The 20646-nt window shown below is 36.8% G+C and overlaps 1 protein-coding gene across 20 annotated transcripts in view; it reads left to right on the top strand.

The window, feature by feature from the left end:
- The window catches only part of Klc (kinesin light chain), a 60929-nt gene that overhangs the window by 18371 nt on the left and 21912 nt on the right, over positions 1-20646 (top strand). For 11 of the 20 annotated variants that reach the window (XM_028181410.2, XM_028181409.2, XM_089734902.1 and 8 more), the window contains exons 2-3: positions 382-511; positions 16929-17142. In XM_028181410.2, the coding sequence (XP_028037211.1) occupies positions 483-511; positions 16929-17142 (243 nt within the window). In that variant the 5' untranslated portion in view covers positions 382-482. Of the gene's footprint in view, positions 1-364; positions 512-16928; positions 17143-20646 lie in introns of those variants that run through there. The other 9 variants (XM_089734903.1, XM_089734894.1, XM_028181411.2 and 6 more) reach the window with 2 other exon arrangements.

The following is a 20646-nucleotide window of genomic DNA, read 5'->3' as shown; positions in this document are numbered from 1 at the left end:
CAAACAAAAAAACTATTCGATGAGATCAACGACACAGCGCACCGACGCCGGGATAGTTGCGTAGGATTGATCTATTTTGAACACTTGTCGATGTCGTCTCTGTCTAACGTATGACACTAACATATATCCGTCTCTGTCTTGTCATTTATTGTGCAACAATTGTCATGTATATATTTATTTAATTGTCGTTACACGTGCCAAAAACACACGTGTCTTGTAACATTAAATAAAATAAAATAAATGTTAAAATTGTTTAGATACAATAACATCTCCACTAAGCTTGTGTTCATAATTCCTCCAAGAGGTCGTCAAGAAATGTGCAAATGCGTTTTAGAATTAATAGCTAACCAATAATTAATTTTCTATAACATTATTTTATAGTGGAACAGTATTATTAGTGAATATTTTTGTATTATATTTTAAGTGTAGTGTTTTTAGTGTTAAAGTGAAATGGATTATTCTTGCTAATTAAGATTCTCATAATGTCGAAAACTTTGAACGCCTACAGAATGTAAGTATGTCGTTTATATTTACTAGTGTATTATTGCTAGGTTGCATTCCCATAGCCATCCGCCTTAAAAGAATAATAAACTTGAATGGTATTTGATTGAAGGATATACTTATATTTTTTTCGAAAAAATTATCGCGTATCACTCTTGCCCTTCTCCCAGTCACCTGGGGTCGGCGCAACATGTTTTCTCCTTCCATACTCCTCTATCATATACCATATCTTCGCTCACTCCCCTTTTACACATATCGTCTTTCACGCAATCTATTCATTTCTTCTTAGGATTACTTCTACCTCTATGATGTATCACCATTTTACAATTATTCAGGTATTCATTGTTGTAATGAATTGATAAAAAAGGGGACCATTTTTGTCACAGTTAGAAGTGAGTTTTAAACTAAAGAAAATGGAAAATATAATCGAAATCTGTCAATTAGTTGCTGCTCGAAGGAACAAGATTCGAACACAAACTACAACTCGCCGGATGTTCTCAGTGAGTCGCGATTCCGTTCCGGTGGTAGATTCAGCAAAGTATTGCTCTTGCTAGGGCTAGTGTTAGCAAATTCTCTCAGGTTGAGCCCGTGAGCTCACCTAACCGCCCGGGCGTAGCTGGAGTAGCCCCTTAGGCTACCACCTAATAGGTAGGGGGAAAAAAACTGCAATACCTGAAATAAGAGTTCAGATCCAAATGAAATCAGACTACTAAAGATCAGTCGACCTGAATAACTTCGTTTTGGGTAACAGTAAAGCATGTGTGCATGTGTGTCTCACGTGTGAGGTGTCGTAACTTCACGCATAAATACAAACATTATGAGTTCTTGTTTTAAGAGTCATAATATCGAAGCAAACTTCACGAGCGGTCAAGTAGGCTGTGCCAATATGCTTTTAAATTGCTTGCTTGTCTTTCGTCAGCAATTAGATGTTGATTTTTTCCAGTAACAATATTCAGTATCCCGTATTTGTTATGTTGAAATTAAACCCTGTTAGTAACATCTCTAATATAAATCCGTAGATTGAATTCCATGTTACGAATTCACTGTTACCTTCTTTTTTGTTCAAAACAAAATGTGTGGACAGCTGCATTTCACTGTTGTCTATGTATACATGAGGAAAAAAACCTGCTTAGGCTATTTTTTATTTTATCAATGCATACTATTTGTGTTGTGTAAAAGTATATAATATACATATTGTTCGTGTTTGTTTTATCCAAACGAAAACTAATTTAAATTATACAGGGTGTGAACGGAAAATAATGTACATTTAGGTACTGAACTCAAGATAAATACTTAGTTTTATCCTTTTAGCAAGTTCATGTGACGTGAACACGCAATGTAACGTAAAGGTTGACGCCCGCATTCCTTCGATACGGTAGATTCCTCGTGTGATTAAGTTCTGTTTGTTTTACATTGCTTGTTATGTGAAAACATGGATTTGAATTATTCATGACTAAACGAAATTCCAACCGCAGTAGATGAAAGCGACGAAAGAATCGTCAAACGACTTTAATTATGAGTCATCGTACATCCAATAACCATAATAAGTAGATTAACGTACAATTATCATTGTGATCAATTAGGGCGGAAACGGTGATATCGGAGACGACGTTAAACTCTGAACTGTCGCCGAACATTTTATAGCCTGTTTAATGGCGAGTAAAGTAGATTAATTCAGCTATATTATATTATAGCATTCTGTAAGGTTTCCGCGGATCGGAGACGTGGGTAAACAATTTTACGGTTTAATCATCGCGTTTATTTTACTTTACTTGCTATTTACGATGCGGCGATGTTTCGCGATCACGAATGAAAAAACTTCTATAAAAAATAAAGGGTTAACCTTTTTTTATTTATATATCATTAAACTTTTGGTAGGTACCCTCACCCTGCCTATTTCTGCTGTGAAGCAGTAATGCGTTTCAGTTTGAATGCGTTTCAGTTTTATGGTAGGCAGCGGCTTGGCTCTGCCCCTGGCATTGCTGACGTCCATGAGCGACGGTGACCACTTACCATCAGGTGGGCCGTATGCTCGTCTGCCTAAAAAGGCAATAAAAAAAAAAAGCTTTGGGGCAGTCGTTGTTCTGTAAAAACTGAAATTTAGAACTGGCATATCAAAATGGGTAGTGTGGTATTTACGCTGTAGATGTCTATGGGCTCCGATAAAGTCTTAACATCAGGAAAACGGTGAGTTCGTCCACCCACCTGAGCAATTAAAAAGTAAATCAATTGAGGCCCAACTTAGCAATTAAAAAGTTAAAAAATAAATGCTTGTTAAAAGTTCATAGCTACATTGAGAATATCTCCCTCGGTTATTGACACAATTAAAAGTGACCGATAACATGATAACTTATTTACAATGATACCAACGAAAAATTATATAAGCAAAACTATATGTATGTATCTTTTTTTAATAGTGTTTGTCGCTCTTAGACGAAACTTCCCGTACGCAAATTGACAGGTGAGTAGTGCCTGACAACACTGACATGATGGCAATAAACAAAATTAAGAGAACTAGTGGTCGCCCGGTAGTCGAAATTCGACTATAATTAATTGAAATTATAAGTTTGTACACTATTATGATTCTATTTTCAAAGACTAATAAACTTCTATAATCATCTATTCTCAATTTGACCACAGACGTCAAGAAGAAAAATTTGACAATAAACAAATAGTATGCATGCGCGTGTGTGTGTGTCAAATACATGGTAGTGTGTGTAATGTTTTCTTTATTGATTTAATGTTTTTTTTATGCATTATTTTTGAAAAAAATTAGCATCGTGCACTTCTTCTCTATATTCTCTATAAGTGTGGAAAATTTGATACTCCTCCGTCCGCGCAATTTTCGTAAAAAGGGATACAAAGTTTTTACTTCACGTATTAAATATATAGATAAAAACATCTTTGCTGCACGCATTGTTTGTTCACATTAGAATGCGGTGACCACTAATTGTTTTCGGCTTAGGTTACGGGTTCTCGCAAAATTAATTACAACAAACAGTTTTCATTTATGTTTTGGTTAAGAAAACGATAATTGTTCTCGATTGCTTTTTCTAAGCTCGTAATAGATTTTTCAATCGATGATAAAAAAACAACAAAGCTAGCTATTTATATTTTTGCGGTTTTTATCTTATAACTTATAAGGTCTTATATCTTACTACCGGACCCGGCAAACGTCCTGTGAATGCATACACAAAAATTCATTCAAGTCGATCCAGCCTTTTAGTTGCAGTATAGATAAATAACCTAGGTACCGAGAAGCGCCATCTGCCGGGCTGATTTATAAATCTAATCCAAACTCATATAAAAATCATTCAAATCGGTCCAGCCGTTTAGGAGGAGTTCAGTGACATACACCCGTACAGTGAATTTGTACAAAGATAAGGTTGTATGTAAAAACTTGAATGAAAATTTAAGCTACCGTTATTGGTCAGCCGCCGTCGCCGTCGCGTCTAGACTCATCGATTGGTCTGACTTCGTCCTCTCCCGTCCACGCGATTATAAATTGCATTAGCCTTTTGTTTCCTGAGTCATTGGTTCGTTTTATTTGATGTATTTACGATGCTCATGTATCAGGGGCTCCCGAGTTACTTAATGTATGATGATCGTATTGCGATAATGTTCCAATTCATTAAAGGAACGAATATAGCTTAAATTACCTTAAATCATCAGAGGTTGGTCTCTCAGAGTTAGGTATGAATAGAAATTTCTGTTAAAATAAAAGCTGGACATTATTATTAGGACTTTGAATAAGTTCTGGCCGATTCTTTTTCAAAATAAATCTTAATTTAAATTATAAGGAACAAAAATATCCAGGTAGGTTTTCACTAGTTTTGCAACATGAGGCCATGCGTTGTCATGTAGGAAAATAGCTTCGTCGTAATTGTGCAATAATTAAATTCGCCATAACTTTGAATTTACTATAGTGTTAACCATAATGGCAAGTCAAAGTAAGTCTAAATTAGGAAGGAAGCAAATATGTATACATCCACAAATAGTCATTGTACATGCACTCAAAGCATTAAAAAACATGGCCTGAACACGTACAATGATATTATAGAGAGATAGGTTCTTGGCTCATGTCCAAGTAAACGGGCGTGGTCAAACCATACACAAAAGGTGAGACTATGCAACCCCCACCTCACCCTATACGACTCTTTTAAACCTTTTTATTATACCTAGACAGTTTTTACGTCTTAACATGTTACAATATTTTTAACTGTGTGTAGTATGGACGTAATTTCTATTCCTATTAATGAATGACATCCATGTAGTCGAAATCATTCAAATATACATAAATAAGTATGACTCAAAAACTATTGGTCAGATCTGAAAAAAAAAAATGGAACAACATGAGAAGCATCAGTTTTTAAAAGGTATCAAATCATCAAAATCGATTCACTTAGAAAAAAGTTCTGAAAATAATCGAATTGGTAACCTCCTTTTTTGAAGTCTATTAAAAAACCTGGTTAAGTATCCTACCTAGTCTACCATACGAATTCGATAAAATTATTGTTTTTCCGGTAATTATGTTCCTTACGTTACTGATATTTATTACCTGCTATGACTACCGTTAACTACTAGTGCTATAGAAAAAATCAGCATAAATGCTCTCGTAATTTTGAAAATTATTGAAAATGATTATACGACCAATCGGAAGAAGAGTATGGACAAGAATACCGAAGCCTTTACTTGCAACTTATTGATTTCGGAAAAAAAAAACCAGTACGATGCTTTACCAATAGTATTATTCAATGGCTTCTTATCGCAGCTTCAGATGTGTTCCCGTTACATATTTCGGAGCTATTGCATACGCCCTGATCAGGGGTATACTAAGTAGAATACAATATCTCCATAAAGTATGTTAAAAATATTGTACTAATAAAATACATTAACAAATATAGAAAATGAAATGAACCATTTAAATAGGACATAAATAATATTACACAAATTCCAAAATCGATGCCTCCAATATGAACACTACTCTAACTCAAAATTTTGAAATTTTCGTTTTTCACGCAAATCGCTTCACTATGTTAAAAGTATTACAATTAATCATTATTGATGGGTTTCGAAGCAAGAGTAAATCAGCTAGTTACACAAAAAAAACCATAAATATATATGCAATAATAAAGATTTTATCAACTTTTTTCGTTTAAACGCTCCTTCTGTAAATCTACGAATTTGGAGTTAGCGTAGTGTTCATTGGAGGCATCGAAATTGTCTATTTATTCAGTTAAGTATTTAAACAAGATGTCCAATATCGGAAATATTTGATCAATGAGCGATGAAACAACACGCACAATGTTTTACGACATTTTTCGGTAATCTCTTCAAGTATGTACTTTTGTGACTAAATCTATATGTACTATGAGTAGTGTTTGACATGTTATCTATAGAAAGGATTCGTTCACTATCGTAGTATGCTGAGGCCAAATCTTTTCCGACGGAGCGATTCAAAACTTTGTCATCTCTAAGATTTTTTACAATTCTTAGTTTAGGGATTTCGATAATGAACTCATTTAATGCCCGCGGTGACAACGCGGCTGGAAAATCAATTCGGATCATGTTGGAAAATTCGCTTGCTATTTCCCACGATTCGCTTTTCCTTTCCCTCTGTTAACGTTCATGACATATATCTATATTTTCGAAGGCCCAGCTTCTCAATTAAAATTGATTGAAAGTTACCAAATGAAACTTTTGGTATCATAATTCTTTGTATTTTTATTCGTCAGTGTTCCAAAATCAATTTCTCAACTTTGAACGTTTCTTCCGTGGCGAATGTTGAAGGTCATTCAGGATAAAGGACCAAGCATAGGTACATCTCCACCAAACTCATTAAAATTAACCAACCCAGTAAGGAACCGCAGAGTGGTGTAATGAATTTTCCCCTAGTGTCTGCGGAATAAAATTTCCCCTCGTGAAGTTTTACAAGACACGCATTTTATGAACCTTGCTTTTCCTTTACATTTCTGTATTCTTCATAAGAATTGCTTGAGATAATTCACAATCTGAGAAAAAAAAAACATGTATTGTGTGGTATTTTAAATTGAATATTCAGTAGATGCCAAAATAATTTCGTTATGCTTAACAATTAATGACATTTTAAATCACTTGATAAATTGCATAATCATTACCAAACTAGGAGCTACGCTCGAAATAGGCTATCTTTGTTTACTGTTTGTGTTGCGTACGTTGTTTGGAGTTTTGAAATGATGATAAAATTTATTCAGTTTTCTCAATTATTTCTTGATCAGAAGATATTTAAAAAGCTATTTATTACTTGAGTTAGGACCCTAATCATACCAACACTTACTGGTTCCTATTTCTACCATAGCGGGTACATAACAGTATACGACAAGTATTACTCAAAATAAACAAAACATAACATAATAAAAGAATAGTATAATAATTGTAGATTAATTGGTAATAAAAAGTCATGAAGTCAAATGTGCAAAAGCAATAAGACGATACGTGCATTTTTAATGCAAAAGTTCAAATTGGGTCATTTGACTCGTTGTGGTGTGTTTAGTGCTAATATACACATATCTACGTTTTAAGAGCATCTCCACACGTCAACGCTTTTCGATTGAATCACAAATTTAGGCATTGTCTCAAAATCACTCCTACAATATGTAAAGCACATATTGAAGAGATAAAACTGGGTTATTGTAGTTCATTTCATAGACCGCCTATTTCTGCCGTGAAGCAGTAATGCGTTTCGGTTTGAAGGGTGGGGCAGCCGTTGTGACTATACTGAGACCTTAGAACTATATCTCAAGGTGTGTGGCGCATTTACGTTGTAGATGTCTATGGGCTCCAGTAACCACTTAACACCAGGTGGGCTGTGAGCTCGTCCACACATCTAAGCAATAAAAAAAAAAAAAAAAATGGTCCCCGTCTACGAAGATTCCTAATTTCCAACACGTGCCGGGATGAAAGAGGGTTCTCGCCCTTGGTTGTCATGGAAACGAGAATTTTATGCTCCCCACGTCCGTCGTGCGTCCCGGGAGGGTGAGACTTTGTCAAGGCTATGCTCCTAGCGTCTAGAAATGAAATGAGTATTTCAGTTGGATACTACATTAATATCAATTAGGTACTGTACAATACATAACTGAATGTAACTAACACATTATTTTGGAAATATGTTTTTTTATTTATTTATTTACTTATTTAACGATTACCAACAGGGTTTACAGTAAGACATAAAATAACATTGACATGTATAGAGCAATTGATAACTGCAACTCTAATTAGAGGCAATCACAGCATGCATTACATTATATGTCAACAGGGATTTAACAATACTAATAATAATAATAGAAAATTAAAAACAAAAGAAAGACAACAAGGACAGTAATACCCGAGTACTCAGACCAAGGCTGAGGCTGAGGTTCAACAACAACTTTTTATAATTTTGTTCCTGAATATTGGAAGGGAATCGCCAAATATGTCAAGGTTTTCAGCTTTTCTGACTAGATTATTATAAAGGTTAGCTAGACGAGGAATAGTAGTAGTAGCCTTATTTTTTTAAATAACCTCGCCTCAATATGAACCTATCGTGAATCAACCATGCGTCGTGTGAATAGATTTATCGTTACAACGTAAAGTTGTTTCTTTTGCTAATTAGTAATAAAAATACTCGTAACTATAGTGTACCAGCGTGACCTTGAGTTTTAACAGTGAATTTAGTTTGAGACAAACTTTCAATGTCCATGTTTCTTCTTCGTTTTCTCCACCTTATCCCACAACGGGTTCGGCACAGTGACATTTTCTTCTCCATTCTCTTCTATCAGCCGTCATCTCAACACTTACTTCTCTCTCTCTCTCTCATATCGTCACACACTCCATCCATGTTCTCTTCGATCAACTTCTTCCCTCTCTACCTTGCACTACGATTTCCATACATCTCCTAGTCACATGCATTTCAATGTCCATGTTTATTTTTAAAATATCGATTTGCTTCTCCGTGCGAATCACGAAGAACATCGGATAATATCATTTACAAATACAACATAATGATGTTGTCGCGTTTACATAAATTTTGAACTGCCTTGATAAGGCCCAAGGTTGGAATGCTAGGATTTCGTTTGTACTCGCATACACGATTCCGGTCGATCGATTGGACAACGCGAATATGGGTTAAGATGTTGGTGTCCAACGTGTTTTGTATACGGACACGTATCTGTATGAGATTGAAAAAGTATCTCAACAGAGAGATCATTTAATTAATCTTACGTATTTATCAAAATCTAATTTGATACAGTGCAACCTCGATATAACAGATCGGTAGGGAACAAGTAAATATGCGTTGTATCAAGCAATTCGGTAAACTGAGGTTTGTTATATTAAGGTTAGGTTGGTCTACCATTTGTTTTAACGAGGTAAAAAAAAATACTATTATTCACTTCAACATTAGGTACACAGACTTACTCAGTCGACATCGCCCTAAACACGTCATTACAGATCCTCCCGATCCATTAACGTTGCTTTTAGGTACGACGAGCACCGGTCACCGTCCTCGTCGAACCCGTCGCTTGGGACGAAGGGCTTAGCGAGTAAATTAACCGACAGACAGTTCACTGAGTTTCTCGACGAATCTTCTCAGTGGGTCGCGTTTCCGATTCGGTGGTAGATTCTGCGAAGCACTGCTCTTGCTAGGGCCAGTGTTAGCATTACACCCGGTGTGAGCCTCGTGAGCTCACCTACACGTCAAGGCTATCAGCCTAGGTAAAAAAAAGGTACTCATCTTATTATAGCGAACAACTTTTACTAATAAATGATAACACATTTTTATTAAATTACTGGATGTCTTTTCTATTATAAAGAGTTAGGTAGGTAACATTTTTCTCAAACCTGTCAAGACTGATTCACACACTATGGAATTAAGGGTCATATTGTTGGGAACGTTATATAAAGGTTTTGAGTTTACAAAATTCGCTACCTAGTTAGAGGTATTTACACTTTATTTGACAATTGAAAATTCGTTATAAAGAGGTTGTTCGCAAGAAATCCTCGCAATGTAAAGGTATATTATTTAACATTGACTTTTATGGACAATTCAAGGGGATAACTAAGAATTTGTTAAATCGAGGACGTCGTTATATTGAGGTTCGTTATATTAAGGTTGCACGGTATTCTAGCTGATTTTGACATGTTCGATAAATAAATTATTGCATGTTTTCTGTGAACTTCAGCGGTACTGCAGGTCGTAACTTCGAGAACAGCTAGTTTTTGTCGATGATACAAGATTAAGTACATAATATATTTTATTTGTAAGTAATGATAAAAAATATTGGCTCTTTAGGTAAAGTGGTATAGCCCATCTGTCAGCGAAGGGTTACCGTCGTTCTTAAATGTCCTTACCAGGGACACAGCCAAACACCTGCTCACTGTTTTTCTTTAGTTTGGCATTGCTGACGTCCACAAGAAACGGTAACCACTTACCATCAGGTGGGCCATATGCTCGTCTGCCTGCTCGGGCAATAAAAACAAAATATCTTGATATTTATCATTCTTACTGATCATAGCCGATATTTTCAAAAATTTCCGATGTGTGTTTGATGAAAATAGCATGGATTTTCGCAGTAAAGTTTAATTGTACGCATCGGTCGTCACATACGAATCTGTCAAGGAACACAATACTAACTTTGCCGGGCCACTTGACCGCCGTCAAGATAAGACGACTATTCACACTATTCTTCCGTGTTGTGTTTTGTATATAAGAATAATCCGTGAAAGACGTTATATTAAAATATGTTTGTGGTACGAAAATTTAGGAGATTTTGTTGGAAAAAATTACTAATTTTTCGCGCATGTACTTAATTTTGTCTTGCGGGTTTTATTATAGCTTTTAGATATGTATTAAATGCTCAATAAATAGTATAATCAAAAGTGGAAACATAAACGAAATAAACGCCTTCGTAACGTGGTACTGGGGACGAATGCTGAAGATTATGGTAAGCAGCGGCTTGGCTCTGCCCCTGGCATTGCTGACGTCCATGAGCAATGGTAACTACTTACCATCGGGTGGATCGTATGCTCAATAACAAAAATAAACCATAATCATAAGGACAAACGACTCGATTTTACAAAAGCTCCACATCGAAATACGACTTACGTCTCTTTACCGAGAACGTCAACTAAGCTCCTTTAGTGATCGTTAATAAGCTTTAAAATAAAATTAACGTAGTCATGTCACAAACAAAAAAAAATGATAATGAAATCAAACCGAAATTTGTATGTACTATAAACCAAATCGTTAATAAATAACCAATAACATATTTCTTCTGTGCGTGCGTTTGTGACTGAACTCCTCTTAAACGGCTGGACTGCTTTTAATGAAATTTTCTGTGTACCTTCTGGTGGATTCGAGAATAGTTTAGATCTACAAATCAGCCCGGCAGATGGCACTGCAATCGGTATCTAGGTTATTTATCTTTCCTAGAAATAATTTATATGGAAAAACAACGTTTGCCGGGCCAGCTAGTAGTAACAAATAATTCAGTTCACAAAGAAAACATGTCAACCATCAAGACACTGGAAACTGATCCATTAAATTTGAATTCTGAATTGGGATACAATATCCATTATTCAGAGCAATGAATTTTATGCATCGCAGATAGAATCCTGCAAGATAGGTGATCGCGAACATAACGGCGCTTCTTTGCAGTTTTTTATTATTGTTACACGGTGACTCACTGAAAGTTTTATGAACTGAAGCGAAACTAAAACGAATTTTAATGATCGTCGGACTGAAAAAAATCGACGCGAACCTCGAAACTTGTTCCAATGTTATGCGCTCTCTGAAGAACGTTATAATAGTCGCTTAGGAGTTTGTTGAATCCTAAATGTTGTAACACCGCAGTCGAAGTCCTACAACGCGATTTCCCAAAAAGGAATCGATGACGTGGAAATCTTATGTTATCTAGGTTTATCTGTGACTTTTGCGTCGAGGGTCGCGGGTTCGATTCTCACATCGGGCATACATTCGTGTAATGAAAAAGTTTGCTTGCTATTTGTTTGTGTTTTTACTATCTATATATTGTTACGCGTTGGGGTTCGGGATAAATAAAAATTCTACCGAAGTGTAAATTAAAACTATTAACACTTGAACACTTACGAGAATTTTAAAATTCCCAATTAGCTTCTTCCGCTTCGCTTCAGGTGATCCGTTCGCTGTTTCGCTTCTAGTAGTTCCGATTACTGACTGACTTCGTGCGATCTCTGCAATGCTTTTATAGTCGATACGAAAATCCCTAGATTTATCGAGAACATTCTGAGCAAGTCGAGTAGCTTCGATGTGTTTTCGCTATCTGATAATAGATGGCGTTGTAATTTTTGAGCATTCTCGACTTTACTAGTTCTTTGATATTCGTTTCTGCTATTCGACGTTAGATGGCGTTGTTCTTACCGGCGTAACAATATGTATACTTGTGTATTTGAACGTATATAAGTATGTATGTCAGCCTCTGGTGTCCATAACACAGGGAATCCTAATTTGCGACCGGATGATCGTGCGTGAGTTATTTTCAGTTATTTATTAAATTAGTTATCAACGTTTGTATGTTTATAAAATTAAAAACACCGTTATCAATCTTAAATTCATTCACGTATAAAATTTCGCATTCCGACGAAGTACTATAGTCTATAAAAGTTAGTAGTATTTACATACATATCCATATTCGTATTGTCACGTACGTGATGTAGGTAGTGCTTATTTTTAGTAGCACCTATTCGATTTTAAATGTCTCATGATTTGTATTTCTATTAGCGATTATCGTCTGTAAGGACGTGTTTATGTTCCAGTAACCTATTTTTTATTTATTTACTTCTTTCTACTTTACGTTTACCTACTAGTGACACAGCTTAAGTTGATTAGGTTTTAAAAACATTTATTTCAATTCAGTAAAGAGTCCTTAATGGCGCTCCACAGGTCATTACGGTTCTCCCGATCCATTAACGGTGCTTTTAGGTGCTTTAGTACTCAAGCACAGGTCTCGCCGAACCCGTCGCTTGCGACGAAGGGCTCGGCGAGTAAATTAAGTTAGCAACACCTCCGGCTTGAGCCCCGAGAGCTCACCTACACGCTAGGGCAACGCTAAAAAAACCTTACAAGGCTATCAGCATAGGTAGGAGAAAAAAAATGGCGCTTCCTCCATTCGAATTTTCGCTATTAATTCCCGGAAAGTCCCGGATTTAAAAAAAATGACCCAATTCTTATGTTCGCGGCTAAAGATTGCTATATTCTTTGTTCATCGGTATATACACATTGATAAAAAGGATTAAAAAATGTAGGTATATAACCGAATGTCCTTTGTGAACGCGTTTTTTCAAATTCACTGTTTCTGTATTCGGGGCGTATATATTTATGGAACCTCGCGAATAAATAGTTTCACGTTCCCTGGTTTCTATGACGGTTTTGCTAATTATTCTGCAGCAACCCAATTTGTATTTATAAAACTATTGCTAACGATGTTAAATTTTATTAAACATTCTACTGCTTAATTCCATTCGATCCCAATGTTTTCCTATCCCTTTCACACAATTAACAAACAAAATGAATACATATATTCTTGATTTTTAAATATTCTCTTTAAACTTGTGGACTGACTCGGCGGTGCTGTAATTAGCGCTCCTGACTATTGCGCCTAAGGTCTTCGTTAGGTTCGATTCCTACATCGGGCAAGATTCGTGTGATGGACAGGTTTGTTTGTTCTTTGTCTTGGTTTTTATTATCTACTAGCGACCCGCCCTCGCTTCGCTTCGGAAACATTAAAACACACATGAAACCAAAAAAATATAATAATAAAAAATTAAAAAAGTAGCCTATGTTCATCAGGGACAATGTCGGCTTCTAATGGAAAAAGAATTTTTCAAATCGGTCCAGTAGTTTCGGAGCCTATTCGAAACAAACAAACAAACAAATCTTTCCTCTTTATAATATTAGTATAGATATATTTAAAGGTATATAAGTTTGTATGTCAGTCTCGGATGCCATTAGTACAGGCAATCCTAATTTGGGACCCGATGACCGTGCGTGATTTGTTTCCAGTTAGGTACTTAAAAAAAACTTGTGATCCTTTTACTGGATCTTATTAATGTCAAGTTTCGTTTTTCATTTACTTAAGTGAAGCATTGACAGCACAGATTAGGCCATCGTATGGTTTCAGTACTTTTGGATTATTTCGTAACTGTTATGCGTAATTGGATTTAGGATATTTAAAATGTAGCCCAAAACCGTAATGCTCTTTGGTATGTCATAATATTCCACTAAGCGACTTCGGTGTGTTGACCTATCGCATTTTTCAGTATTCATTAACGATGAAAATCACTCCGTCAGCTAAGATCAACATAGCTTATGTTCTCCTACTTATTCGCTGGCGCCCTAGGGGACTATTTTAACTACGCCCAGACGGGTAGTTAAGCTTACGGGCTCAAGCTGAGAGAATTTGCTAACACTGGCCCTAGCAAGAGCAGTGCTTTGTAGAATCTACTACCGGATCGGAATCGCGAACCACTGAGAAGATTCGACGAGAAACTCAGTGCGCTAGCTTAATGTAATAAATAGGCTTTAGGGTCATAAGCAATCGGAAGATGAAGATGTCTTATAACAGCACCACCTCATTTCGTCCGGTGTCTGAATAGGAGAATAAGATCTCATTGGCCATATCTTATTGTAAATAAAAGTACACGAAATTGTCGGAAATTTACTTTTTTTATTATTGCTTAGATGGATGGACGAGCTCACAGCCCACCTGGTGTTATCAGTTCTAAGGTCTCACTATAGTTACAACGGCTGCCCCGCCCTTCAAACCGAAACGCATTACTGCTTCACGGCAGAAAAAAGCAGGGCGGTAGTACCTATCCGCGCGGACTCACAAGAGGTCCTGCCAACAGTAAAAATGCCGCTGCACAATTGCTATATAATTAATTCCTATATAATATCAGAACGTTGCTAAGAAATACTTTTTTACAAATCGCACTTATGAATAAGCACGAGAGGTTATTGACACTGAAGCGTTTCGGTTCACACAGAAAGCGTTACAGTTTATCAGTCACAGCATCATTGTCCTAAATCGGTGCGCCCCTCATCTTTCGTAACACTTCCACCTGCGCATTGTACATTAAAGTATTGATGGAACATATTTGAATGCGCAATTACACCTACCGATTTTCCCGCCGGGTATTCTCGGTGGGTCGCGATTTTGATCCGGTAGTAGACTGAATCTACTAGAGTCTACGTGAAGTTGGAATAACCCCTTAGGCTATCAAGGTGCGGAAAAAGCGTAATGACCCGTTTGGATTATATTGTGATAGTATTCAATTCTTATTTTTTGATTGCTTAAACAGATCTTTCTGGTGTTTGTGTGGTACTGATTACCGGAGCCCATAGATATTAACCAATGTCAGTACCCACCTCGAGACATGAGTTCTAGGTCTTAGTTTTAAAGTACAACGGTTGCCCCACCCTTCAAACCGAAACGTATTACTGGTTCACGGCAGAAATAAGCAGGACGGTGGTACCTACCCGTGCCAGCGCTCAAGGCGCCCTACTAACAGCAATTAGGCAAATTATAATTTTGGCAGGTTTGATTTTTATTATATGAATACGTATTTCATTATAAAAATTAGTACCTGCCTGTAGGATTCGAAAGCTGCATTGCTTGATAAAAATGCAGTTTAGGCGACCTTTAAGGGCAATAACTCAATGGTTTTTATATAATCTGCTTCAGTAGCAGACTAGACCGTATTATTGTGGTACGTTGATTTAATTTCCTATGAAACTATAAACGTTTCAACTGAATCAATAATAAACATGTTTGGTGTTATTATTCGAATTTTACAAATCGATTTTAGGATGTTTGTTTGGTTCTTCACTGACGTGAATATAAGACCAAAACGTTACCATAAAAAAAACTATCAAAAATCATAAACCGTTCATCAAATGGCTCATAATGATTTATTGTACGAATACTGGGCGGTATTCAGTCTAATAATACGTGAAGCAAAAACTTTGTATCCCTTTTTACGAAAATTTCGCGGACGGAGGAGTATGAAATTTTCCACACTTATAGAGAATATAGAGACGAAGTGCACAATGCTAATATTTTTTTAAAATAATGCATAAAAGATACATTAAATCAATAAAGAAAACATTACACACACTGCATACCATGTATTTGACGCACACACGCGCATGCATACTATTTATTGTCAAACTTTTGTTCTTGGCGTCTGTTGTCAAAATGAGAATAGATTAAATATTGTTTGTCTTTGTTAATAGTGTACAAACTTACAATTCCAATTAATTATAGTCGAATTTCGACTACTGCGGGACCTCTTTTAATAATTATTATTACAAACACCGTAATAACGTTTTGGTTGAAAAGTCTAGTCAGCTAAACGGCTTGTTCATTTACATAATCGTTATTTGTAATCACCCGTCTTTGTCTACAAACAATAGGTTGACGAACAATGAAATTCGGTTTTCGTGAATATGTACCGATGTACATAATTGAAAATATTGACAATGTGGTTATAATTGTTTTTTTTTCTTATATTTAGGTACAGTGACGACAGATTCTCGTTTAGTAATTCATGACATTACCATTTTGGATTTGCTTAACATTCGCAGGACAAAGAAAGCGTGGCAGCCCTATCTAGTTTGCCCGTTTCTAATTGGTTATCGTCGCGTTGCATAATAGCAAACAACTACCACAGCTATTTAGTTTAGTCATTTACCATAGATCTATTTAGTTAGTGTTATCAACTTTACAACTAAGAGCGTATCATTTCGTCATTACAACCTAGGGCCTTTTTTTTTTAAACTCCGCTATGTACTAAGTTATTAAATATTGTGATCTTACTGAAAGGAAATTTGATATAGTCTTTATAGTTAGTTGTTTTAGTAATCGTGATTACAGTAAAAGTCGACGATAAGTATTCAATTGAAATACTAAAGCTTACTATTTACTACGTCCGCATGCGTGACGACATCAAATCGTTGCGAATGTCTCATATTGTCTAAAAAATACTAGGTACCCCAAGCATCGGTCATCATTCTCCTCGAAGCCGAGCTAATTTACTCGAGTTAATTTACTTACAAGTTAAATTAACCCATAGACACAGACAGCCCACTGAGTTTCTCGCCGGATTTTCTCAGTGGATCGCGTTTCCGATCCGGTGGTAGATTCTGCGAAGCACGGATTTTGCTAGGGTTCGTGTTATCAGGTCCGTAGTCAGGTTTGAGCCCCGTTATCTCACCTACCAGCTCGGTGAGTCTAGAATAAGCCCACAAGGTTACTAGAATAGGTAGGAAAAAAAAGTCTAAAAAATCGACTCAGGGAGCTGAGATTATGTTTTGTATAATTTCGGGATCTGCAAGTCACATCTAACTAACATAACGTGTTTTTGTTTCTTTCCAGAAAGAAGATCGAATCCTTAGGCAGGATGACGGCGATGACGCAGGAGGAAATGGTGGCGGGCGCTCGTACCGTCGCCGCGGGGCTCGAGGCCCTGAGGGCCGAGCACACGCAGCTGCTGGCTGGCCTCGCAACCAACACGGAACACGAAAATGAAAAGGCTTCGTTGGTTAAGAAGAGCATCGAAGCTATCGATCTTGGATTGGGAGAAGCTCAGGTCAGTACTCTTTTTTTTTATTGCCCTTGTAAGCAGACGAGCATACGGCCCACCTGATGGCGATGGACTTCAGCAATGCCAGGTGCAGAGCCAAACTGTTGCCTACCGAATGACTCGTAAACAGATTTTTTTTCTTCCCTACATATTCTAGTAACTTCGAGGGGTTATTCTAGATTCACCGAACTAGTCGGCGAGCTCACGGGGCTCAAACCGGGAGTGTTGCTAACACTGACCCTAACAAGAGCAGTGCTTCGCAGAATCTACCACAGGATCGAAAACGCAACCCACTGAGAAGATCCGGCGAGAAACTCAGTGGGCTGTGTCTGTGGGTTAATTTACTTGTCGAGCCCTTCGTCGCAAGCGACGGGTTCGGCGAGGACGGTGACAGACGTAAACAGAGTTAAGGTTTCTAGTTACTTTGGCATAACGCTAAATTTTACCCGCGACTTCATTTACAGTACTCAGGATTGGAACTTCATTACTGAACCGGTAGATGGCGTTGAAGAAGCTAGATTTTGAGATTTTTTGACAAATATTTTTTTAATTTATCGTAAAAAAAAATTTTTTAATAAAAAGTATCCTATGTTACTTCTAATACCTCCAAGAATATGTGTACAAAGTTTCATGATGATCGGTTGAGTACTTTTCGCGTAAAAGCGTAACAAACAAACTTACATTCACAATTATGTATTAGTAGGGATAAATACGTATATAACACGTGCTTTCATTCAAACCTGTGATTTCTGCGTTTCATATAAACATGTCACCGCTCGGCCACAAATTATACTAATTTTTTGATAATAAATCGTTGATATAAATGTTAATCGTTGAGATAAAAAATAACTGCAAAACGTTATCTCACTTCTCACTCACTCTTTTGACATTGACTTATTAGACTATCAAAATTTAATACAAAAACCTATAAGTTAAAATCGATATTTTTACATCTTCAGTACTATAATAAGTTTCATTTATATTTTAGAGTTCAGTAAATGAGTACATTGATAACGTTTGTCGTGTGTGTACGTACACGTGTATACGACATGTGCTCGGCTCACTCGTGACCGCGTGTGGTTGCGTCGGCGTCGCCGGCGACGAGGATGCATTTCAATCCTGTCCTATGTTGCTTTAAAGGATCGTGATATCGTTAAACCGGCTGCAGGGAATATCATGAAAAAAAAAATATTTTAGTTTTTATAGACGACGTTCAAACTAAACCAATCTGTGAGAGCCATCTCATCACTAAACACCGGTTAAATATTTTTGCTGATCTACGCTGTGGCATTAGATAGCAACAGAAAATACTGTCATTACCATTCTCGTGTTTTTTAATTAATGATTATATCGGATTAAAGTCGTCGTGGTCTAAAGGATAAGACGTCCGGTGCATTCGTATCGAGCGATGCAACGGTGTTCGGATCCCGCAGATCCCGCAGGCGGATACCAATTTTTCTAATGAAATACGTACTTAACAAATATTCACGATTGACTTGCACGGTGAAGGAATAACATCGTGTAATAAAAAATCTAACCCGCAAAATTATAATTTGCGTAATTACTGGTGGTAGGACTGTGAGTACGCACGGGTGGGTACCACACCACCCTGCCTATTTCTGCCGTGAAGTAGTAATGCGTTTCGGTTTGAAGGGTGGGGCAGCCGTTGTAACTATACTGAGACCTTAGTACTTATATCTCAAGGTGGGTGACGCATTTCTATGGCATGTCTATGGGCTCCAGTAACCACTTAAAACCAAGTGGGCTGTGAGATCGTCCATCGTCCACGTAAGCAATAAAAAAAGGGGTGAATGACTATTTAATTTTGGTTATTGCGATATTTTTGCAACTTTACAGAAGAGCCATTTAAAGCTTAAAATTTGAAAAAAAAATCATAACTAATAAACTTCTTCAGATATTTGAACGGAGTAAGCTTAATTGAAGTTCAATTAAAATGGTCGATTTGTTGATGCTAATATCAAATAAAACGCACCTTTAGTTACAAAGATAAATGTTGCGTATTAAGCGGAATGTCACTTAAACCAAATAGCATTTCACCCCTCAATATTTATTTGAGGTGCCCAAAACAAGCAGTATACCCGCGAGCGAAGCCGCGTTTAAAAGCAAATAAATTAAAAAGAAATGTTTCTCGGTGAATACACGATTTTAAAAACCGAATGTCGATATCGGTGTTACCATATAAATGATATTATTTTTCTCGTTTCAATGTTGCTATTTAAATAAATCAAATAGCATTTCAACGCTCGATATGTTAATAGAAAATATAGTGCGATAGTCAGTTATGAAGTATCATAATTCAAAGCGATCCACACCGACTTTACGGTGTCACTATTTCAAAGACCACAGCCTTAAGGTGCGCTGCATAAACTACCCTAGTTCCTTTCAATGCGTAGGGTACTGGGCTGGTAGCTTTTAAATGGAACGTTATTTAGGTCGCGCTTAACCGAAATGAGCTTTAAAACTGAAGCTTTTTTGTGTCATAGATTACACTCAATCGTACAGATTGAAAAGAAATGGGATTTTTTTTTAAATTCTGAATTTAAAATGATGATTTTTTTTTATTGAAGTACTCTTTCACTGTTGCTTTTAAAACGTAATAACTTTATCAACGATTCGGAATACAGTTTCGCCGCTGAAAAGATTCGGCAAGAAACTCAGAGTTCGCTCTTTGCCAAATTTATATACTTGACACACAAAATTTACAATATACTGTGCAACATTAATATAACGCTGGTAATTTACTGGTTGTAGGACCTCCTGTGAGTCCGCGCGGGTAGGTACCATCGCTCTGCCTATTTCTGCCGTGAAGCAGTAATGCGGTTCGGTTTGAAGGGTGGGGCAGCCGTTATAACTATACTGAGACCTTAGAACTCAAGGTGGGTGGCGGCATTTACGTTGTAGATGTCTATGGGCTCCGATCACCACTTAACACCAGGTGCGCTGTGAGCTTGTTCACTCATGTACGAAAAAATAAAATAAAATAACGAACCTCAATATAACGACGTCCCCGATTTAACAAATTCGTTATCCCCTTGAATTGTCCATAAGAGTCAATGAGTCAATGTAAAATATGCCTTTACTTTTTTTTTTTTATTGCTTAGATGTGTGGACGAGCTCACAGCCCACCTGGTGTTAAGTGGTTACTGGAGCCCATAGACATCTACAGCGTAAATGCGCCACACACCTTGAAATATAAGTTCTAAGATCTCAGTATAGTTACAACGGCTGCCCCACCCTTCAAACCGAAACGCATTACTGCTTCACGGCAGAACTAGGCAGGGTGGTGGTACCTAGCCGTGCGGACTCACAAGAGGTCCTACCATCAGTAAAAAATTACATTGCGAACAACCTCTTTATAAAGAATTTTGTAAACTCTAAATCTTCATATAACGTTCCCAACAATATCCTTAATCCCATAGTGTGTGAATCAGTCTCGACAGGTTTGAGAAAAAATGTTACCTACCTAATTGTTTTTAAATAGAAAACACA

Source organism: Bombyx mandarina, chromosome 18 (assembly GCF_030267445.1).
Source record: "Bombyx mandarina strain Sakado chromosome 18, ASM3026744v2".
Classification (NCBI taxonomy): Eukaryota; Metazoa; Arthropoda; class Insecta; order Lepidoptera; family Bombycidae; genus Bombyx; species Bombyx mandarina.
Note: the sequence above shows the minus strand (reverse complement) of the source record. Positions and strands in the feature narration are given on the sequence as shown.